The 24,854-nt window shown below is 46.8% G+C and overlaps 1 protein-coding gene across 3 annotated transcripts in view; it reads right to left on the reverse strand.

Annotated features, from left to right (window-relative positions):
* The window catches only part of FER1L6 (fer-1 like family member 6), a 136,923-nt gene that overhangs the window by 106,240 nt on the left and 5,829 nt on the right, over positions 1-24,854 (reverse strand). The window contains exon 2 of one of the 3 annotated variants that reach the window (XM_066265714.1): positions 2,210-2,248. The exons of 1 other annotated variant lie outside the window; for it this stretch is intronic. In XM_066265714.1, coding sequence (XP_066121811.1) covers positions 2,210-2,248 — 39 coding nt within the window. Of the gene's footprint in view, positions 1-2,209; positions 2,249-14,888; positions 15,084-24,854 lie in introns of those variants that run through there. One more of the 3 variants, XM_066265717.1, reaches the window with a different exon arrangement.

Consider the following 24,854-nt stretch of genomic DNA (forward strand, 5'->3'; position numbering starts at 1 on the left):
AGGTAATGGATGTAAAGCTTTTAGTGTGGTAACTGGGACATACTGGTTGGTCAATAAACACAAGTTATTCTTGTTATTATTATAAAGATTAGGATCAGGACCAATGAGCAGAAGTTCCTGGGAGACACACGTCTGCTTATTTTTATTAACTTTTTTGTTTATTTATTCTGCTTACATTCTGCCTTGATCCCGGTGAGCAATTAAAGATCTCTCTACAATGGCACTTTCTGAAGAGTGAAAGGGACTGCACTAGGTTGGGAGTGAGTTCCCTGTTCCTGGAGGTATGCAAGCAGAAGCCCGAGGACCACTGGTAAAGGATATCGTGAAGAGGACAAACATCAGAAAGGGGTACCTGAGGGGTCCTTTGAGACCATCAGATACAGTAGGATGGAAAAAACGGGCTCTTGAACCACCCAGTCATGGATTGAATGGGCAAGTCACGACCCCTCTGAACCTCAGTCTCCCATGGGCACAACAGAGATAATAGAGAAGCACCTACTCTATAGGACTGATGTGAGAACAAAATGAGATGAAGGAAGCAGAGCACCCAGAACAATGCCTGGTATACCGATTGTGCTAAAAAATAAAAAAGAAAATTTAAATTTTAACAAAAAAATTTATCTTTCTCAGAGGTAGCATTTTTTCCCCTTTGATTTGCCATCATCCTGTGATAAGAACATTAATCTGAGTCTCCCTGGAATGTCAGGAGAACACACACAGGGGGATTCCTTTTGTCTAAAATTTCTAAAAGGAAGCTTCCAGTAATCGTTCTTGCTATCCTGATTTCAAAGGAGAGTTACCAAGCAGAGGGCCCGCGGCCAGTGCCTCGCAAACCCTGCACTGCCACTGTGGTCCCCGAGGGCAAACTACCAAGATCATTCTACAGAGGCGGAATCTGCTCTTCCTGGGGACGAGCCAACGGTCTCTGCAGACAACTTGACAAGGCTGAGTTACTTCCATTCTCAAGCAGGAAGTTGCTTCTAATAAATGACAGTATCTGCCAGAGGGAGACATAAGTTTCCTTCCGGAACATCTTTATAATCAATGGCCTCAGCCTTCTGAACCTCCCATTGGGCAGCCGGTGACTGAGGCTTTGGGGCATGCCCGAAGTTTCCATGGCGGCAGACATGGGAGAGAGGTCCCACCTCTTAGAGACGGGCACTCCTGCCCCTCTGAAACCAAGAGTTTGGCCCTGCTGTTCACTAGAGATAATCAGGAAGCTTAAAAGATACAGATGTCTGGAGTCACTTTCAGAGATTTTTTTAACTGGAGACCAGTGCTGAGAGGTCCAAGCTAGGCACAGTGCAGGCCCGCTGCAGAAGAAACCGGACAAATCCTTCAGATTTGCTCGAAGGATTTACAAGCAGCTCAGCTGTCTTGGGTGGGTGGATGTTTGTTTCACAAACACACAAGGTCGTTTGCCCGACCTCCTTGGTCAGTCATCAAGGGTACTCCCAGCCGGACTCCCAGCATGAGAAGCCTTCTTGATGAAAACTGATGTCTCCTCCTCCATCCCATGACATCCACAGTAGAGAGGACACAGAGCTCGCCAGCCCAGAACGCACGTGCCCCTGGCATGTTGGGCAGTACAGAGCAAACAGGTGACACAAGGCTCAGCTCAGGGGCCAGCCGCCAGCCGCTCCTTAGCACTAGAATTTGGGGCTGGATGCTTAACCCGGTCGAGCCTGTTTCAGTCACATGCCATACAAAGACTTTTCTTACCCAATTCACAGAGAGACGTTAAAGTAGGAAACAATGCTTATAAAATGCAAAGCATGCTGCAAATCACTGCAATGTTGATGTCAAGGAAATGGGCTAGAATATTTCCCTGAATGCGTGTGAATTTTTTTGTAATGTATTGAATTTGCCATGTGCCGGGAACACCATTCGACACACATTATCCCCTAGGATTCCCACCACATATCACCACCAGGCAGAGGCTATCATTATCCGTCAGTATAAATGAGAGGTTGTCAGGGCGTCTCCGGCCCATATGTTGGGATTGAGCTAGTACATCAGGAAGTCTTACCTGGTAAGTCTCCAGGGCAGCGGCCATCACCACCACCCCCCTCTCCAGTCTGCCCAAGGGACCAGCATGGCAACCCTCCCACTTCACAAAACGGTGGGGCCTCTGGTTTGGATCGACTGAATCTCCTCCCAGGGCCACCCCAAGATGAGTCAAGAGACACACAGGAAGCCCCATACCAACCTGGTCTCCTCGGGTTGAAAGCTACCATGACTCCGATATCTGTATCCAAACAATAAGAATATGAAACAGCACACGTGTTAGACTTGCTTCAGCACATCTGTCCGAGGTGGCGACACTCCTCGTTGGAACCCAGGGCCCTCACTGCTGGGGGTAGGAGGGCAGCCAGCCTGGCCCATGGAAAGAGGAGCTGGCTAACTGGAGTGTGGGTCCCATCTACACACCTTCTAACTATGTCACCGGGGCTGGCCCTGGGACTTCTCTGAGCTCCAGGCTCCTCCTCTACAGAAAGTGGCAATACAGTTAACTCTGCTTTTCTCACTGGGACGTTATGTACCAGACTTCACCGAACCCTCGTGCTGAACTGGTAAGAGCCCTACAGATTACTAATTTAATGTCATGTCCATAGCTCAGGGAGCCAGCATGAGGAAATGTCTCACAAGCAGGGTCTCCGCATGGTTTTCCCGTCACCAGATTCCCCTACTGGGCTCACCTTTTCCACCTTCATGGGGAATAGAAGTCGCTCAGGCCAAGGGACAAAGCACTGCTCTAACTGTGCAGCGGGCGTGAGCAGTCCTGGCCCCGCGCCTCTCCTCCCCACCTGGGGGACACAGGACACGGGTGACCTGTGCACCTCACCCTCGAAACCCATAGGCATCAACCCCAGAACTCTGAAACATTCTTTGGCCAATTTGTGAATCTATTCATGTGAACATTCTCATAACCTTTTAAAAATGTATGTTTAATTATATATTTAATAAAATTCCTTTATCCAAAAAATAAATTTGCATATAGCAGGTCTATTCTAAGAACTAAGCAAAACCAAGCTTTACCACCATTCTGAGGTTATTTAAAGAGCCTGGGATAATTTCCTGGGTACCTTCTGGTGCTTCTTGGAAATATCCCATCTGTGTATTTACCTTACTTCTAAGACTGGGGTATAGTCATTAAAGGCAAACCACCAAGCAGAGAAACAGCTATAATGTGGGTTTTGACAGCTTGTTAAAAATAGAAATCTGTGTGATATCCTGCCTTTGTCAAGACTCTGAAACTTTTTTTGCTCTTGCCCTGTGATCTCCTTATCACAACTTACCTGTTCGATAACCTATTTCTTTAGGAAAATGATGCTTAACTTTGGCTGCACATCAGACTCATATAGGGGAGCTTTCAAAACCTGTTTCCCACGCCATGGCCAGGCCTCACCCCGAGAGTCTGGTTTCAGTGGTCAGCCGTGGGGCTGAGGCTCGGTAGCTTTTAACGTTCCTGAGGCGATTCTAATATGCATAAGGGTTAGTACTCGGCACCAATGTGCTGCTTTCTCAAAGAAAAGGTTTATATTTTTCAAAGAAAGTTCAAAAGATAATTTTATAAACAAAAAAGAAATGAAATTTAGTAAATTCAGCATCCTTGTAGGCTATATTTGAGTAGGCTGAATGACCTTCATTGTCTAACCCCCACTTGTCTTCCATTTAAAATCCCCATCTCAGCAAAGAGCCCATAGAATTGGTTGACTTTTCTACTTACGCAGAGAATCAGCCTGATCCGGGAGAAACTGAGTCCACAGTGTCCCAGGCAGTGGCCTGAGTGGACGGGGCCCTGACCCCCAGTCTCACGGGAACCGGTCTGTTCTTGCCCACCGCCATCTGGAGTGTGCCACCTCACTGAGGCGGGGGGGTGTTTCTCCACGAGGTCCTCCTTTTGCACATTCCTGCCCCACTGGCCATCGTAATAAGATTCAAATGTTACCAACTCCACCAACTCAGCAGACGATCCTTGGGCACCCTGACATTTCACGGAAGAGAGTCAGCTGAGCCTGGGAAACGCACCCCGAGGATGCTAAGGAATCCCTCCTCCTGTGGTCTCTGAACTGGGATGTCTCGGGGGTAAATCAGAGCCACATCGTGTAAGGCCGGCCCGGGTTAAGCCAGTCCTTCAAGATCTTTGTCAAATGTTCGAAGGCAAGGTAGAGGGGTGGCTCTGCAGTGGGACTGCCCCAGGAAGTGGGGACGTTTTCCTCACGTGCGTCTCACCCACCCTGCAGCGCACTGAAAGTGCCCACTATCGACGCCATCTTCCAGGGGTTAGGGTCCCTTTGCAGCCTCTGGTCACTGGCCTCTACCCTCTCCTGCTCCTCCACCCCCATAGCTGAGATCAGCACATGACCAGGTCGGTTAGGGTGCCAGGAAAACGGAGAAATAATATTGGCAGGTGGTACTGAAGACTCAGTGCAATCAGGGTTGCTCGATCCTCCTGAGCCCGTAACAAAATGTCCATTTTTCCTATTCCATCCTCTTTATAGCCATGCTCATCAGAGCCCTGATCTCGGTTCTTTTAACAACAGAAGAATCAACCTTTAAGCCAAAGACAGACGGCGCGCAGATTCCCAGCATTTGGAACGAGCAACTCTCTCTCCCCATGTTCCAGCATAAACAAGTCTTCAAACTGCCCCCTCCCCCGTGTTTCTACACTTTCTGCTTTTCTTTACTCCCCATACCTTTCTCTTCCCATATATTCACAGGTCATCTTTTGGCAGAATAATAAGAGCATGGAACCCCCTTGGTTGACACTCATCTTGAGTAAGATTAAAGCCCAAAGTTCCTATTCCCATGTGGTCTTCCCTCCTTCGGGTCTACCTTCCCACAGAACATCCGTATTCTGCTTTCTGCCCCTACTCCCAAGTGGAAGGAAGCCTCGGAGGCGGACGTCTCCTCCCTGCGGCTGGGTGGTGAGCCCATCTGCTTCACAGTGAAGCATTTAAAAACCAATCTGGACTCCAGTCCATACAGCTTCCTCCCGTCTAGCTTTGCCAGCAGTAAAGGTGACATTTTGCTCTCTATTTCTCAGTGGGTTTTGAACATAAGGGGGGGGGGGATAAAAGTGTATGCTTATAGCCTTAGGGATGCCAATATAGGATTGATTTTGTTACAAACGAGAACCATTAAACTCCCTAATAGGTCAAAAGAAAGTCTAGTGAAATTTCATCTAAACTTCATTTTTTGGTGTCATGGATATTGAAGACAGGTTTTGTGTGAAATTAAATTAAGTAATTAGCCTTGCTATTGTACATTCTCTGAGCCTTTAATATGCTGATGTTCACTGTGACCTTAGAAGAAGGTAATATGGTATTCATATTTTTCCAAATTAATTTGATCCCACCTTTATCACAAAATATCAAATATCTTAACACTTTTGGGGATACCCAGAGAAAGAGGACCTTGGCAACTTTTAGTGAGCTTTCCTCTTTTAAAACTTTATGAGGTGATCAGTGATTAAGTAAGAGCCACTGAGGTATAGAGATCTCAGGACATGTCCCCGTATTCTGGTTTAATTCCTCCTCTGCATCCATATGGCTCCTGTTCTAGTTCTGGAACTAACTGGTCTTTCTGCGTCCAGCCTCTCTCCTTCCTGCAAACTAGTCTCCTGTCTACAGACATCTGTAGACTAGAAAAGCAGATAAATTCCTTAATATAATTTTTTATAAAACTACAAAAACCCTAAAGTTAATATCACACCAATAGTAAATATTGAAAGACTTCTTCCTAAGATTAAAAAATAAATGAGATAAGGATGTTCACTATCACACTTACTCAACGCACTCCCAGTTCAATAAAATTTGACTATTTGAATTAATAAGGGAATTTATCAGGGCATCAAGACACAAGATCAACATACAAAATTCAACTGTACCTCTCTATACTAAAAGCAAAGATTTATAAAGTAAAATTGTAAATAAATAGTATATAATAGCATCAAAAATTCAAAAATTTAAGAATAAGTCTAAAAAATATGAGCAAGACCTCTACACTGGAAATTAGAAAATAAGATAAAAAATGGAGTGATATTCCATGCTCATGAATGAGAAAATATAATGTTGGGACGATGTCAAACTTCCCCAGTTTGATTTAGAGATTACTATTTACTATATCTACTTCCTAAAAATTTTCAAGTCAGACATTTATGATTTGTGTATGTATGTTCTGTGTATATGTCATGATTCAACAAAATGTTTAATTTTTTTTAAAGCATAGATTCTGAAATTCAAAAACCCGACTTTGAGCATCAGCTCAGCCACCTGCTGATTACGTAACCTTGAGCAGATCCTTATCCTTTCTGCACCTCAGTTTCTTCATCTGTAAAATGGAAGATAAATAATGTCTCTCTTAGAAGGCCATCATGAAGATCTACTTGGAAACACTAAAGTGCTATATCATATACATGTTACTTAAATGGAAAAAAAGGTCAACATTCTCTTATGTTCTGTGGGGCTCCCCACAATACAGCTTCAGGCCACCCATCCAGCACTTGACTCTCCAAACACTGTACTCTATCCCAATAGACAGCTCCTCCTGAATCCATCGGGTTTTTGCCCATGAATCCTTTTTCACCCCAGGCCCTCCATTAAAGGTGACTTCTCCTATCCCGGCCTGTCAACACCCAAATCTATATTCTAGGCCCAACTCAGCTACCCCCTTTTATGTGATGGGTTCTCCAGTTTTGCAAGGAGAAACAAGTCACTCATTCTCCTGGATTCCACTAGCACTTTGTTCTTATCTCTACATGTAGCATTTATCACATGGACCATAACACGCTAAAATAATCATTCTCCTTTATTAGATGCTGAGTTTCTGAAGGCAGTAACCATGCTTATTTACATCCAGACCTTCAGTATCCAGCATAATGCCTGGCACACAATAGGATTAAATGACTACTGGACAGATGGATAAACAGATGGTCAAACAGACAAAATAGACAATGACTATTGGACACACAAATAGATGGATGGACAGATAGACGATGACTACTAAACACATGGATAGATAAACAATGACTATTGGACTCGGATAGATAGATGGACAGATAGACAATGACTATTGGACACACAGATAGATGGATGGACAGATAGACAATGACTATTGGACACACAGATAGATGGATGGACAGATAGACAATGACTATTGGACACACAGATAGATGGATGGACAGATAGACAATGACTATTGGACACACAGATAGATGGATGGACAGATAGACAATGACTATTGGACACACAGATAGATGGATGGACAGATAGAGCATTCACATAGAAAGAACCACAAGAATTCACTGGAAATTCTTTGGCTCTCTTAAAAAATGTATCACAGCAGACAGAAAAGAGTTAAGACTGAGAGCATAGTGAGAGAAGAGAATAGTCTAAAACATCAGCTGCTAAGCCTTGACCTAATAGCTACCTTGGATAAGGAAAGAGGAAATTATTCTCTCTGGAGCCTGAGAGACCATGTGTTCTCTGTTAAATGGTGCATCAGCTCTGGCTGTCACCCAGACTCGGTCTCCATCCATTCCTTAAAATTACATCCTTATCTACTGCATCCTCCTTTTTCTTTCTCTTTATCATGTCTGACCACTTTTTACTGGTCGGTTATTTCTCTACCATCAGTCCCTTAGGTGGTGATTCAACAAAAGTATATAAATCCTATTTATGTCCCAGCACACACAGGCCTGGTGAGAAGAGATAAATCTAACAGGGTCCTTAGCCTTAGAGGTGCTCATGGTGTGGATGGCCTGTTATAAACCCAGGAGAGCAATGTTATCATGGGCAGGTACCAAGTGCTTTTGGAGAATGGAGGAAAGAAGGACTGGGTGGGCCAAGAAGAGCCATGGAAGGCATCCAGAGGAGGTGATACCATAGTTTGATCTTAGAAAAGGAGTAAGATCCCGAAGTAGAGAAGAGATGGGTGGAAAGGAGGAACATGTATCCACTATGTGTCCTTTACATGCGATCATTTATTGAATGACCACAACAACCTTGAGTGAAGACAATATTAGTCTCTGTTTAAAGAGAAGAAATTGACTTAGAGAGATTAAGTCACAATATGGACTGAATAGTTGTGTCCTCCCAAAACCATACATTGAAGTCCTAATCGCCCAATGTTATGGTATTTAAAGGTGAAAATTCTGGGAGGTAATCGGGTTTGGATGAGATCGTGGAGGTGAAGCCCTCCCAGTGGGATTGGTGTCTCTATAAGAGAATAAAAGGATGGGTTCTCTCTCTCCCCCTGCCCCCCATGCAGTGTGATTTCATCAGACTGTCATCAGATGCATCTCTCATCACACTGGGTCTGCAGGTAACTTGGACTTCGCAGCCTCCAGAACTGTGAGAATAGGTATGTATTGTTTAAGTTACCCAATCTCTGGTATTGTTGTTATAGCAGCCCAGAATGACTAAGAGGGGCCATCTGTGGATGTAGACAGAGTTCAGTCTGGGTAAGCAGACAAGGGGAACAGTGCATACATAGATATTCAAGAAAACTCCCTTTGAATACCTGACAGTATTAAGAGCCTTCCTTCCCAAGAATTGAAAATCCCAACAAGCTGCTTATACTGAGAGATGCAGAACCAGATCTGAGAAAATAAGCCCTCTGGCTACAGTAGATACCTTAGTCACTTAGTGCCCTGTTCCAGTGGGTGCTTCTTCCACGCCTGTCAGGCTTCTCTGAGTTTCTGAACCGAGACAGCAAGATAAACCATATCATAAAAGTCCATGCATTCTGCCTAATCTTCTGGAAATTCATAACATCTTAGAATTGGAAGTTCTTTAAAATCATCCATTGCCTGACCTGTGGTGGCGCAGTGGATAAAGTGTCGACCTGGAAATGCTGAGGTCGCCGGTTCAAAACTCTGGGCTTGCCTGGTCAAGGCACATATGGGAGTTGATGCTTCCAGCTCCTCCCCTCTTCTCTCTCTCTGTCTCTCCTCTCTCTCTCTCTCTCTCTCTCTCTCTCTCTCTCTGTCTCTCCCTCTCCTCTCTAAAAAATGAGTAAATAAAAAAATAAAATAAAATAAAAAAATAAAAAAAAAATCATCCATTGTTCCATCTGATTGAATTCCTTTACATCTATCTCCATTACCTCCAACCTATTCCATGACTCGACTATCTCTGGGGATGACGAATCACTACCTGCCCAACTGCCCAACTATCTTAGTCACAACTTTTTTTCAACATTAAGGTTCAGGCGTAACTTTGGTTTGGATGTGTGACACTCAACCAAGAGAAAGCTCCAGTGTTTCAGCAGCCACTGACAACCTAAAAGGAAAAAAACAGAGGATGTCCTTTCAGCCAGAGGCCAACAGGAGGGCGCAGAGGGACAGGGAGCCTTGGAAGGGGCTTGGCGGAACTCGGGGTTGGCAGCATTTCGAACGGCACTGGGCTCTGTTCTGGAAGGCCCCCATCACGCAGCATCACGCAGCACCACGCGCGGGCAGGAGGCTCACATGGGTCTTCCCCATCCTGTTCTCTCCGCAGGCCCTGGAGCACACCTTCTCCTGCCCAGCCCTGGAGATGGCATTTTAAAGTAACCCTCTCCACTCTGACAAGTTCTAGAAAGAGGGAAAGGGGAGTGTGAGACCTGGAGGCAAGTTTAAAGCATGCAGTATAAAGCATGCCCCTCTGCGTGCTTGGAGCAAAATGTGGAGGGGAAGAGAGGAGGGAGGAGGGGCCGGGGAAGTGGGTGGGAGGCAGACCACGCAGGAACTCAGGTGACGGGTAAGGGACGTGGATTTTATCTTATGAGCACTAGGAAGTCACTGCAGGGTTCAGTAGGGGTACTTCGTTCTCTTCCTGCCTAAGGATCGGAGCTTCTCTTCCCAAACCATCCACTATGACTCAGCACTCCCACCTTGGACACTCTCTCGCAGTCGGAGCTGAGTGCTCAGCCTGGTAAACGCACTAAGCTGTCAGTTATAGGTTGCCGCTTGCTCCTCTAACTAGACGGGCCCAGCCAGGCCCCCCGCAGCAGACGCTCCTTAAAGATGCATGGCCTGACCGGTCCCTCCTAGTTCTGCAGCTGGAAGGAGAAGAGGTCTTGGGGGAAGATGCTTTTTTTTATATCTTGACAAAGATTCTGCCCCCTTATTCCCTGGAGTACTTGGATTTCCGAGGCTGCCTGGGAGGAATAGGAGAATCTGGATGGGGCTGGGAGCCACATGGAGGAAAGGCATGGAGGCCCTGTTGAGGTCCAGTGTTATTAGAAATATTCTGATAGGTTATGTTTGACTCTGACTGAGGGTCCCTGGCTGGAAGGAAGACAAAGGGCCGCAGTGGTAATGGAGGGACAGGGGGATTCTCCACAAGCACCAGTCAGTCTGGATTGGTGGCCAGTGCCCGATACCAAGACTGGATGGTCGCAGAGAAGGCCAGCACCAGGCCAGGGTGTGGCTGCCTGAGGAAGCCCTAGGACCATCCTTTATCAAGAAAGGACTCCTCTCAATAGGAATATAATTTTGAGTGACAGGAACAAAATCTGTGACTATGAATGGACTGACCTTGTCTCTTTGTCCACCGTTCTTTGTGCTTCCAGAGAAACTTAAGAATAGGAAGGTGCCTGACCTATGGTGGCGCAGTGGATAAAGCATTGACCTGGAAATGCTGAGGTCACCGGTTCGAAACCCTGGGCTTGCCTGGTCAAGGCACATATGGGAGTTGATGCTTCCAGCTCCTCCCCCCCTTCTGTCTCTCCCTCTCCTCTCTAAAATGAATAAAAAATAAAAATAAAATTTTGCCCTGGCCGGTCGGCTCAGCGGTAGAGCGTCGGCCTAGCGTGCGGAGGACCCGGGTTCGATTCCCGGCCAGGGCACACAGGAGAAGCGCACATTTGCTTCTCCACCCCTCCGCCGCGCCTTCCTCTCTGTCTCTCTCTTCCCCTCCCGCAGCCAAGGCTCCATTGGAGCAAAGATGGCCCGGGCGCTGGGGATGGCTCTGTGGCCTCTGCCCCAGGCGCTAGAGTGGCTCTGGTCGCAACATGGCGACGCCCAGGATGGGCAGAGCATCGCCCCCTGGTGGGCAGAGCATAGCCCCTGGTGGGCGTGCCGGGTGAATCCCGGTCGGGCGCTTGCAGGAGTCTGTCTGACTGTCTCTCCCTGTTTCCAGCTTCAGAAAAATGCAAAAAAAAAAAAAAAAAAAAAAGAAAGAATAGGAAGGCATAGTTTCACAAAAGGCAAGGTGAACATTCTTCTAACTTGCTGAAGTCAGTTACTCTGAATTGTAAAAGACAATGGGACTAATCTGTAACTTAAACTAATGAAGCAGGTCATGCCCTCGCGTATGGCTTGTGTGTCTGTCTCTCCCCACGTTAGGTAAGGTGTGACATATGTGTTAGTGTTTTGCACACACTAGGTGCTTATTCAATAAAATACGTAAGACTCTGACAAGTATCTGGGTTTCTTGTTCCAAACCCTGCTTCCGCTCGTCCTCTTTTCTCTAGTCAGTCCGCCATAAATAGATATGGAAATAATTTCCTATTTATGAGTTCATCTCTTTTTGATCAAAATTACATAGTTTTATTATGATTCACTCTGAGCTCTTTTGTCTTGAAGGAACTAGTATAAATTCTCATTTTCCTTTGTTGCATGTTTGGGCAGTATTTGTGATCAACAGTCCATTGAGTTGTTAGGTAGTGAGCTCCTTGTCACTGGAGGCTAAAGGGCAAGGGCTGGCTTGTCAGAGTTTTTTTCATCATAATATTTATTTTTTTGTAGTTTTTGAAGTGAGAAGCAGGGAGGCAGAAAGACAGACTTCTACATGCGCCCAACCGGGATCCACTCGGCATGCCCACCAGGGGGCGATGCTCTGCCCATCTGGGCCATTGCTCCACTGCAACCAGAGCCATTCTAGCACCTGATTTGGAGGCCATGGAGCCATCCTCAGTGCCCAGGCCAACTTTTGCTCCACTGGAGCCTTGGCTACAGGAGAGGAAGAGAGAGACAGAGAGAAAGAAGAAGAGGAAGGGTGGAGAAGCAGATGGGCGCTTCTCCTTTGCGCCCTGGTCAGGAATTGAACCTGGGACTTCCACACGCCAGGCCAATGCTTCACTGCTGAGCTAGCCAGCCAGGGCCTGGCTTGTCAGAGTTTTAAGGGAAGACCAAGTAGATGACAAGGTGGCCCAATATTCCCCCTCATTCTTCCCCCAACCCCTTCAACCCGAGCAGATCCATTTTATCTGTTTATATATTGAGGAGTTTGAATAATAAGTGAACTTTATAAGTTTGAAAGCCACTAATCAAGATCAACCTATTCATTCAACAGATAGGGAAATGGAAACCCAATGAAAAAGCAAGAACCAGATCAAGGATCAAGGTCGTATATCTGTTTATTGAAGTAGCTGTGACTTCTGGGTGTCCGTTTATCCTGTGTGTACCCCCAGAGATGCCTGGGCAGGCGTGGACTCCTACAACACAGCCTCTCCAAACCCAACCCGGCTCACTGATAACAGGTGCACCCAAACCCCACTCATCCAAAAATTAACTTTCTCCTTCAACAGAGCTTTTCTTCAGAACTCATGAGCATTATATAAAATGCTCCAAGGGGTTTAATATGATAGCCTCATTACCTTTCTCTGTATGTTTAAAAAGGAAAAATCAAAAGGAAATCCATAGCTGTTAAAAGCAAGAGCAGTTCAATACCATACAAGAAAATCTATGGCGTTTCAAATATAATCTGCAAACAATTTTATCTCCTTCCCATATTTGAGTTCTTTAATGGCTTCTGCAACAAAGGGGAGGAAAAATCCACTTCACTCGGGCTGATTACTTCCAAGAGTCAGAACTTTAATTAGTGCAGTCAAACGAAGCTCTCCAATCAGTCAAAACTTGAAATAGAATGAAGCAACTCACTGCAAGCTTCTTATCATCCATACCCCAGAAAATAATCTCAAGTTTTTTGGGTTTTTTTTTTTTTAATCCCCACCAGAAATTCATTGCTTCAGTTTGCCCTGATGTCCTGCACAGAAGGAAATCGATCTGAAGGCTCATCTATCCACCCATGTAATCAAACCTGACTCTGAAGGCATTTGGGAGAGGCTTGAGGGAACTGCCCATCTGCAGGGAGCCTTTTATGGAAGACCTACTGGGTCTCAGAAACAATAGCGTCCCATCGCACTCTCTCTCCCTCAGTCAACCAAGATGTTCTCCAGGGCTCTTCTCAATTTCCTCTGAATTTACTTCTTCAGCCTCAGCTCAGGGTCCAATGTGTGGTGCCCCCAACATGCAGAGGCACCCCAGTTCTGTGCTTTCCTCAACTCAGAAATGCTACAGAGACGGGGTCTAAAGTCATGCCCCGTCTGAGGCCTCAGGCTCAGGGGACTCAGTAATGATTATTCCCGACAAACAACGAGGAAGGCTTCATTGATCCCCCATCTACTATGGCAAAATCAGAACTAGAGAGGTCTAGCTATTGACCTTACATATAAACACAAAGCACCTATACCTCTATTTGCTCAAAATCCCAATTTACACAGCGGCGAGTGCCACACATGGTAAACAGAAGCAGGCATGCAGTCAAGACCCGAGGAGGTAAACAGTGAGTGCATGTTCTATCTGTGAAGTATATTCTTCCCCTGAGCTCTTAGGCCCATGCATGGGACCCTGACAGAAGCAGGCACGCAGGCAAGACCCGAGGAGGTAAACAGTGACTGCATGTTCTATCTGTGAAATACACTCTTCCCCTGAGCCCTCAGGCCCATGCATGGGACCCTGACAGAAGCAGGCACGCAGGCAAGACCCGAGGAGGTAAACAGCGACTGCATGTTCTATCTGTGAAATGCACTCTTCCCCTGAGCTCTCAGGCCCATGCATGGGACCCTGACAGAAGCCCATGAGGGAAAGGAGACTGTGGTATTTCCAAAGTATACTGGGTAAGGCACAGGCTCTAATTGTGGCCTCATAATACTACTTATAATCTGTGCGACCTGGACCAAACTGTATAACCTCCCTATGCCTCCATTTTTCCATCTGTAGAATGGGTATCAAATAATACCTATCTCATAGAGTATCAAAGATTAAGTGAGTTTCTATAGGTAAAGCACTTAGAATAGCTCCTGGCAAATGAGAGAAAACAGCCACTATTATTCTTATTTTAATACAAGAAAATTGGGGCTCAGAGAAGTTAAACAACTTACTCGAAGTCACCCAGCTACAAACTGGTCACACTGGGGGTAGAGCCAGGTCTCTGGATGGCTTGCTGAATGTCCTTCCATTTAGACCACACTGGGATTGAGCCAGTCAAGTTACCCATTGTACGATCTATAACTTATTCAATATATTCATTCAATTTTTTATTTAATTATCAATCTTCAAAGTGCTCCAAGGCAGTCATAGAGGCAGCTGTCCATTAGACGTGTAGGATGGGACAGGCACTGGGCTAAAGGTTCTACGTACATATTTTTCATTTCGTCATCCCAACAACCATTGGAGAGTCGATCTCTTTCACAGCTGTGGGAGTTGAGGTCTGAAAGGTTGAGTAACCTGCTCTAAGATCCTACAGCCGGGAGCTGCCGTCAGACTTCCACTCTGGCCCGTCAGACTTCCACTCTGTGCTACTCTGCAAATGTCAATCAGAGCCACAGTTTTTCAAGCCTACTAAGGGTCAGGTACTGTGCCATCCTCACTCTCTCAGAAGCTGAGCACCGCAGTTCAGAGAAGCTGGGGACTTGCCTACAGCCACACCACAGCCTGACACTGAAGCCCAGGGTCTGTGCTCTGCGCTGTGTTTGAGACCACACCCATGATGGCTCAGGTCTCTAAGGACAAGAGGAAGAGCAGCACCCTCCCCACCAGGGCACCCAGCAGCCCAGCCCACGGCAGAGTGCAACTAGAATAGAGCTCAGCCACAGGAAGCAGTCATGGGCCTCACCTTGACCAGCGAGGGCCCCTGAGGGCGCCCAGAAGCACTCACTCTCACTTCTTGGGGCTGAGGCAGGTCAGCAGGGCAGGAGGTAGTGTCCAGCACCAGTCTCGGGAGGAGAAAGGCTCCTGACTAGAATGCAATGGCCCCGTGGAGTGGGTATCAGGTCGCCCCATCCCAACAGGCAGCGCCTCCCAGGAAACATGTGTTTGCCAGGCAGTCCCTATCTCTGTTTGAAATTCTGTGCCCTCTGCTTGGCTTGGCTGCCAGAGTCCAAGACTCAGATCAGCAAACAGCAACAGAGCAGGTCCTGAGAGGAGGGGCCTCCAGCGTGTTTTGTTCCGAGTCAGGTGGCCACAGGTAGGTCAAGACACAAAAGAACCCTAGCTCCAAACAGTGCCAAAGCCCTGGGGGCTTTTAGTCACCATCCAGCCATCCAACCAGGATCTTTCATCATTTTCAACACCCCCTACCCATTCACAATGCGTTTTTATTGTTCACTAAATAATAATAATAACAGTTAACATTTACTAAGCACCTTACTTGGGGCCAGTTCTAGATGCCTTTACAACTATTGTCCTATTTAAGCCCCCAGCAGCCTCAGAGGTAGGTATTGTTATTGTGCCCAATGTACGGCTGGCAAAACTGAGCCACAGAGGGCTGGATAAGCGCTGGGATTTGAACGGAGGCCATGTGACCTCAGACAGAAGTTGTCACGGGCTCTCCAGCGTGCGGCCTCCACTGGGTGACATTTCATTGGGGCTTGTGTTCTGATGCCACTTCCGAGATATCAAGTTTATAAAGAAGATAAGTGAATAAAATAAAAAGGTGCTTTAGTAGGGAGCTGAATGGTAACCTCCCCTCTCAGAAGAAGAGATATATCCACGTCTGGAAACTGTAAATGTGTTCTTATTGGGGGGGTGCTCTCTGCAGATGTAATTACATGAAAGATCTCAAGAGGAGATCATTCTGGATTATCCGAGTGGGCCTTAAATCCTGTATCAAGTGTCCTTCTAAGAAAGAGAAAAATAGAAGACGTGGAGAGGAGGTGATATGGAGACAGGCAGAGACTGGAGTGGTGTGGCCACAGCCAAGGAGCACCTGGAGCCCCCGGGGCTTGGGGGAGGCAGGAAGCAGCCTCCCCTAGAGCCTCCATGGTCCTGTCCGCACTCTGAGTTAGACTTCTGGCCTCCAGAACTGTGAGACGATCAATTTCTATTGTTTTAAGCTGCCAAGTCTGTGGTCATTTGTTATGGCAGCCCTAGGAGATGTATACTGCCCCTTGACACTTCCTCTTGCCCTTCTGGACGTCATGGTAGGAAAGGAAGGAATGCAGGGTTCTCCCTGCTGACATGTCACGGGGAAGGCTGGGAGTAAGAGCCTCCAGGGGGCAGCCCCCCACGAGGGGCAGGGGGTTGGGGAGAGGTTTTGCAGGTGAGGACTGAGCAGGTCAAATAGTAGTTCACCAGGCAGCCTCCTTCCAGACCCGCAGCTGAGTCCTCATTATCCCAACGACACGGGCCTTGGCTCAGGGGCCACAGGCACAGAGCGTGTCTCCTAGTGAGTGCATCCCTCCGCCCAATTTCGGTCATGGTAGATTTGGTCCCAATCAGAACAAAGATCATCAGAGATCATCAAGTCTCGACCTTACACATTACAGATGGAAAAAGCCACTACGAAGACGGTGGAGAGGTTGGAGGTCACACAGCTCGTTATGACACTGCCGGAGCTGGAACCTTGTCTCCCGTCCCCTAACCCCGTGCCCTTTGAAGAGAACCAAACCCCCTCCCCTTGTCTGATCTGTTCTTCACAAAACAAGGGCCTGTGGGACTCGGATTCTGGGCTATTTTAAAGAAGTCAGCCCAGGGGACCTAAAGTGTTCTCTAGCTAAAGCGTAAATCCGTCCTCTTAGAACTTAAATTTAATCTAAATTAGTTTACTATAAGTGGATTTCTTCTTGTTTACAGAATGATGCTCTTACCAGGAGGCTGTGTTTGATTCAGATACAAGCACACATCGTAACAACAGACTCATCTGGCTACACAGATGTTCAGTAATAAATGTTTGTTGACTGCTCATTGCATGGGAAGACCGAGTGCACAACCCCGCAGCCTTACTTCTCTGCTTCGTCTCATGCTGTTTGCTCTCTCTGCTCTGGCCATACCGCCGTCCTCGGCCCCTTGACCGGAACCCGCCCCTCGCTCTGGGTCTGTGCACTGGCTTTCTCTGTGCTTGGGATCCACATGTCCATACACCTCTCCCTGCCCGGTTAACACTGTCCCATCCTTCAGGGTTCACTTGACATCACCTTTTCAGGAAGGCCTTCCTTGATTCCTACCTCCCAGGCTCAATAGGACCCAAGGTTCCCAGTGCTTTTTCTTTTCATCACTGATCACAATTTGTAATTTTATTTCCTATGACTTTTTTCATTCGTGCTCACGTCCATCCTTAGACAAAAACTTCCATTACTTCCATTGGGGTAGGAGCTCTGTCTGGTTGATTCACCAGCACATACTAGACACGTGAAATTCATTCATTGGTTTGTTCCACAAACATTTAGTGAACAAAATGCTGAGTTGGTTGAAGGAAATGTACAAAGAAGGAAGAGACAACACCATCACCCCTCAGAAGAGTAGAACTGAATGGATGAGCTCCAGTCAACTCCGTAAGAAATGTCCTGGTCGTAAATCACTTTCACTACTTCATGTCCCCTCTTCCCTGTGCTTGCCCCTTAACTCTGTAGCCCTGACTAGTAACTTTCAAAGGGGGGGGGGGAGGAACAAGTTGGTAAAACTCAAAGTTGTCACTAATGCAACTGGCAAACAACTAGAAAACGAACTCCAGGGTATGATACTTTATAATGATCTTGAATAAAATTTAGCCATTGCCTTTCCAATTCACTTAGCTTCAGAATTATTTTATAAATGCCGAAGAGGCCCTGGCCAGGTTGCTCAGTGGATAGAGCGTCGCCCTAGCACACCAAGGTCTCAGGTTCAATCCCCGGTCAGGGCACATGCGAGAAGCAACCAATGAGTACACGACTAAGTGGAACAATGCATTGAAGCTTTCTGTCTCTCTCTCTCTCTCTCTCTCTCATCCTCCACCTCTTCCTCCTTCCTCTCTCTCTCACAAATCAATGGAAATTTTTTTTAAAGGTATGCAAAAGAGAGAAAACTGCAAAGCAAGAAGGTTGTGAAACTCCTCCAGCCCTCCCCACTCTGGGAAGAGTAATGCCTTTACCATGAAGCGGCCACTTGCATTCAGATACAAGGGCAGAGCATATCCACAGAAATCCTCCCCACCTCCCCTCGCTCTGCCTCCTGCCGTGTGGCCTCCTGCCAGAGAAAACGTGTCTCAGTGTCCACAGCCATTACCCACGTACAGCCTTAGTCACGGAGTGTTTCCCTGGAGAAGGCACACAGTTATCATAATTCAGCAAACATGTACTGAGCTCCTATTAGACACCCAGCACTGTGGGGGCCTGTGGGAAATCCAGTGACGGAAAAGACAGTGAGTGTGGTCAGGGAGCTCAGAGGTATTCTAGAAGTTAATACACTCGAAACGGCCCCAGCTACCCCATAATGATGATGATCTTCTCGCTTTCTACAATGCTCCCTGGATTACAAAGAGCTTTCACGTGGAGCTGTGTCACAGCAGCTATTCGAGGTAGAAAGGACAGCCCCCATCAATACACATGCACATCCACCATTCAATCTCAGTCTTGAGAAAGGAAAAACATTGTCTCTGCAGCTCCCGACAGGACAGGCCCTTGCTGAGGGGGCGTATTGCAGTAGGTCAGACTGCAGCTCATGGGATTTGTAAAGGGTGTCAGCCCGGATCCTGCTCCAGCAACTGCCTTTGTCTCTGTGACCCAAGGAGATTTCTTTTCTCACAACAGGTGTGTATACAGTAGGGAATTTCAATCAAACCAAGGGAAGCCCTGACACACGAATCCCAGATCAGACTCACGGTAACATCCTTGGCAATCCCATGAAGAGGAAATGGAGAAAAAGGAAGCTGGCCTGGCCAGGCAGTGGCACAGTGTGCAGTGGACAGAGTGTCAGACTGGGGCACGGAGGACCCAGGTTCGAAATCCTGAGGTCCCCAGCTTGAGCACGGGCTCATCCAGCGTGAGCACTGACTTACCAGCTTGAGCACAGGGTCACTGGCTTGAGCATGGGATCATAGACATGACCCCATGGTCGCTGGCTTGAGCAAGGGGTCACTCACTCTGCTGTAGCCCCCCGGTCAAGGCACATATGAGAAAGTACTCAATGATCAACTGAGGTGCCGCAACGAAGAATTGATGCTTCTCATCTCTCTCCATCCTGTCTGTCTGTTCCTATCTGTCCCTCTCTCTGACTCTCTGTCTCCGTCAAAAAAAAAAAGGAAGGAAAGTGATTCTTGTACATGATTTTCTACCAGCCTCCTTCTCAGGAAGGAGCTCAGACTGGGGTGAAACTCATCCACTGACCATGTGAAATTTTGGTGGGGCTCTGTGTGCACGGGACACTGGTTATTCTGCGGGACAGCCTCCCAGAACATTCACTAATCTCCAGATTCACAGCTTCCCATTAGTATATCATTTTCCTGTCTTCTGAGCCTCCGTGGGAGTGACCACAGGGCAGGGACCACAGAGACACAGGGCGGTGGGGGCTGGGTGTCAGCCACGCTCAGCCACCCGCTGAGCGACCCCCTCCCACACCAGCCTCGAGGAAGACGGTCATTCCCTGCCTCCTCACAAAGACAAGTTGAGACAAGATCTCTGTTCAGGTCACTGGGGTTTCAAAATGTTTCCACTTACACATGAGGGACCAAACGAAGATCTGTGGAGCCCTGCCTCGTTCACCACTTACTTTGCATGTGCATGACGCAGAGTAGGCACTTTATAAACATGTATTGGATGAGCAGATGAAAGAATTAAGTCATGAGCCTCTACTGAAACTGTATTCTTTGTTCCAGCCAGCTCTTAATATCTCTCAAGCCAAGAACATGGAATCTTCCAGAAAAATCTCTATCCAGGACCTCTTCAGGGCTCATCTTTTAACCCCCTTTCCTAAGACTACTGGTAAATTCCAAACTCACAACCAATCGGCGAACCTGTATTAAGTCACCTTCTGTTTTCCTTAGAAGTGCCCTGCCTAGGCGTGGGTCACCCTTCCTAGTGTGCCGTTGTCCACAGTGAGTCACCCTGAGTAAATGATGACGGCTCCAGGAACGACCTGGCAAGTGGTCTGGTTCTACTGATTGGTTTCTTAGGAGCTGAAAGGAGAAACATATGAAAGAGTCTTATTTCCTTGTCATTATCTTTGTATTCCAGTGTAGCACCTAGATTTCTTAGTTGCAAACTACAGAAACCCTCCTTGGCTAGATTAAATAGAAAAGGAATGTTAAAGGATAGGAGAGCATTTTCAGATTTTTGAGGAGGCTCAGAGAACCTGGCTTGAGGACCACAAAGCCAGAAGCAATGCCCATTTTGTACCACAGATGACTCTTGGGTAAGCCCCCGCCCTCTGGATACATCAGCTCATCCACTACCACTGGAAACCAGAGGGTGCTAGCAACACCTGTTACTGCCCTCTCTCAGTATCAGGTCCGTTTGCCCATCTCCTCACCAGATTCATTCTATGCTGCACCTGCTTATAGCTTTCAATTTAAAATCTCAAATGCCAGCATCTGATTGATGAAACCTGAGACACATCCTGCATCCTAGCTGCAAGGAAAGCTGGGAAAGCAAGTTTATGGCTTTTATCTTTGCAAAAATTTATAAAAGTGGTAAAGAAAGTCAAAAGGTGCAGAGCAGTCAAAAAGAAAAACAAAGGTCTGTTTGACCAGCAATAAATAACTTCAAGACCAGGACACTGTAATATTAATTAATCTAAATATTGTTTTTTCACCCCCAAATTGAAGATGTTGCAATATTCCTCTGTGATACTTTTGTATGCAAAGGTAAGCATCTATTAAGAATTTATAGAGAAGAGATGATGAGAAACCTTTTTTCCAAATTTCATGAGTGGGTAATTTACAAAGCAACAAAATCTTTGATTCATAGTCAAGTGTTAATACAGAAATTAATATTCTTGTCTAACCTTTACCATCATTTGTTGCAATTATATAAAGCCATCCATTATTCATTGCATCCATTTCCAGAAAGAAAGAAAAAAACAGTGAAAAGAAGTCGCCAGACAACTTTAGACATACAGTGACAGAGAGGTAGATGGTAGTTGTCAGGAAAGCTCCAAAAGGAACAGTCACTAATCTAATTCAGGTCTCTAACCAAGACAAGTGCAGAACATTGCGAAGAGGCAATGAATGTAATCTATTTTCTTTCCGTCAGCGTGTGGAATTCTGTCTTGAATAACACAGGCATCAATAAAGAAAGGTAATACCAGCCAGCCCACCTGTTATTAGCCAGAAGGACAACTTTTGAGAAAAGCATTCAAGGAACATTTCTACGAAGACAAATGGAGCGTCTGCAAAAGCCAATGTTAAGATTATCAAACTACTGTATAGTATTTTTATTACAGTCAGAGCCAAAAAGCTAACTTAATAAATCAAAATGGGGCTGCACTTGGCCATGTAAGCAAAGAAGCATGGCAGCCATCGAGGACTCCTGACCAGTCAAAGATCATTTGGTTTTCCCAGGAGATTAGTACAGATCTACTTCCACTGAACAGTTTTACTACAAACTTCAATCGCAGAAAGAAAACTTCTTCCATTAAGCCTCTTACCTCACCCAATAACTAGATTCACTATCATGACTGACTTGCCCAATTATTTCAGACAAACTGTGAGTTTGAATAATTTTATTTGCCCCCAGATTAGACTGGTTGCAGATGCCTCTCGAACTATCTGGCTCACTTCCATGATACCAAACTAGGCTTCTGCCTTTACTAATTTTCTATGACCCTATGACAACTACAAAACTTTTCCGGGCTCAAATTTTCTTACTAATCAAATGGTGCCCATATTGGAACCTGCCTCCTAGGGTATCATGAGTATTAAATGTATTCATACATGTAATGTATGACTAGTGCCTGGCACATGATAAATATTATATATTACAAGCCCCAAGTCTTTGGAGCCCATTGTGTTATGAAATTCAAAATCTTGATATTAGAAAGAGAGTAATAAATAATCCCTCATCAAAGTCTGAGCCAGCATTCCCTAATCTAATGCATTAATACTTCTATAAAACATGTGAATTCACATCCACTGGGATAAAGATAATAAGTAGCCTCACGTCGGGTTCTACAACAAAAGAGTCTGTTATTGAGAACATGGTCAGTTTTCAGAGTTGTATGGATTTAATATTTGTGAATAAGAGGCCAGACTGTAGCTGTTCACAGCTTAGATTCTGCACTATTTGCCTTGTTCTATATGTCTTCTGCTTCCTGCTGTCTCCCACATTGCCTGGGTTTCTGATCCATACCACAACTGCCTTTGTACAGCCTTGGCCTAATACTTGGTCAGCCTTTTCTCTTCAACCATAACCTGAACTTACATCCTGCCCGTTCCAGTCCTCTCTCTGAGGACCTCCCAGAGCTGGCCTCCCAGCATGCCCTCTGTGTACACTCTGGTCACCTGCACAGAACAAGACAATTTGGCCTGGCCAACTGAAGGTGCCAACTATTTCCAGGGCACATGGACATCTCCCTTGTCCCAGAACCCAGAGGAGAGCAGGCCAGCTAGGTGACTAAACATAGCACTAACCTACCCCCCCCCCCCCAGGGCAGTCACGCGAGGAACGCTGAATGAAGCCACAGCACAGGGTCTAACTTCCAGGGATGTATGACTAGTATCCCAAGCCTGAGAAACATCCCTGAAGCATCTGCCTGTGACTCACCCCCACCCATCCACCAACCTCGACCGTCTAGCTGTTGAAGGTCTACTCTGGCTGTTGATTTACACTGTATTGTTTTATAAGCATTGACGGCCATAACTCATGTGGCGATCATAAGAAGTCAGTGGGAACTTGAATGCCTTTCTGTCATCCCCCAGTGAGAGCTGAGCGGGGGCAGCTTCATCACAGACAACACACACCTAGGTAGCTGCAGTGGGCGCCATGCCCAGACAAGTCCCATGCTTGCTTTACGGCTCTGCAGTCGCCATCTTGCAATTTCTGACGATTGCTGAACAAGGGGTCTTACATTCTCTTTTGCACTGAGTCCCACAAATAACCTACCTGTTCCTAGAGCTAATGTTTTTTCTAAGCCAAGCATTCTATTATTTTCAGAGGGGCCATTCAAACGTGTCTGGGAAAGACCAGACAAGGCTATAGGGCAACTCTCTCTAAGGAAGGGCGGACCCCCTCTGGGGTCTGAGCAAGACCATTCATTGTGGCGCAGGAAGGAAAGAGTACAGCTTCTATTTTCACTTCATCATTGTTCGTCTCCACTTCTGAATGTCGCCTCCTGTTTTCCTTTTTTTCTTGTTTCTGTTAGAGAAGCACCAGTTTTTACACTGAGCACACAGCCATGAAAATTCTAAAATTACATTTCCCAGCATCCCATGCAGCCAAATGCCTTGCCATTGGATGTAGCTATGTACCAACTTTTAGCCAACAGGGTGTTGGTTTATGTGGTAACTTCCAGCTTTATCCTTGAGTACAGGGGTCCAGCTTTGGAACCCTAGGGGGGCTAAAACACTTGCGTGGGCCTCTGGCTCGGATAACTTTTCCTCCATCACCATTGTGCACACTGGCTCGTAGGATAGAAACCCAATGGGAGCAACCCCTCCACAGGACAGGAAAAGATGTGGCCACACAGAGAACAAAGAGGGCAAGACAGAGTGGTGAGTCCATAGAAATCTCAGCTATGGTGTTTTGGAACCCAGACCAGTCAAAGGGATTTAGTGGAAAGAGGGAAAAGGGAACTTTGAACGGGTCAGTCTGGGTTCAGATCCTGGCGCCACCACTTAATAGCTGTGGACTGTTCACCAATGGCCAGTAATCTCTACCTGGCTGGGCTGCTTTGAGAGACCGTGTCATCGAGCGGGAAGCAGCAAGGTGTGCCATCAATATTCAGAGAGTTCAGGCGCCCAGCAGCGCCCAGTGCGACCAGACTGTTTCCTGTCAGACATTTTCCTCTTTTTCCTGCTTCCTTCAGAGCCATCTGCTCCCCGGTGACTCAGATAGAAACTCTGCTGTTTGCTCCAGCTACAGATGTTATCTTCTGTCGTGTGGCATGAATGTCCCCTGCCCCCCGCTGTCAGCTGCCCCGAGATCAATAGACCCCGTAGCTCCGCATACTGCAGGCCATGTGATGTGAGCCACCAGGTATGGCACACAGGCCACACTGCAGGCCATGTGATGTGAGCCACCAGGTATGGCACACAGGCGGCAGCAGCGGGAGCGAAGGCCAACAAGGTGGTGAGCGCATGTGCAGGGGTTGGAAGGAGGTGGCTGATTTCAGTTTGGCCATGAGAAAGCCCCACGCGAGGGGCCTGGAGGCACCAGGGCAGACCAGGTCCCCCCCAGCACGAGGCCTCGGTTGCCCGGTCTGTCATCCACTAAGTTGCCTTGAAAGAGTCCTGATGGGTCCTTACTCCAGTTGAATTGCGACTCAGGGCTGGGCAGTGAGTGAAAATGACATCTGTGGACCCCAAGAATGGATCCTGTGGCCAGTACAGTCACACGGGGGTCCCAGGCTTGGAAACGCATCAGCACAAGGTGTTGAATTCTCTGTGGTCACCCTTTCCATTTCTCTATCATTTTGTCTTTGAATTTTGTAAGTGAAGTCCAATGGGACAACATCACATGTGCCAGGGCCATAGAGCCTCTACTCATGTGTGTCTGTTCTCTGCTTCCCGGACTCCCCCAGACAGATTTTGGCCCCCTGCCCCCCTCCAGGTGGCAGACAAAGCCCCAGGCACCTGTGAGGGTCTACGGTTATCCCTGTGCCCTAGAACACGAGGTTGAATAACAAATTAAAAAGCACCAGGACAGGTTGAGAGAGCGAGACAACAAAAGACAGA

This window comes from Saccopteryx bilineata, chromosome 3 (genome assembly GCF_036850765.1).
Source record: "Saccopteryx bilineata isolate mSacBil1 chromosome 3, mSacBil1_pri_phased_curated, whole genome shotgun sequence".
Taxonomy (NCBI): domain Eukaryota; kingdom Metazoa; phylum Chordata; class Mammalia; order Chiroptera; family Emballonuridae; genus Saccopteryx; species Saccopteryx bilineata.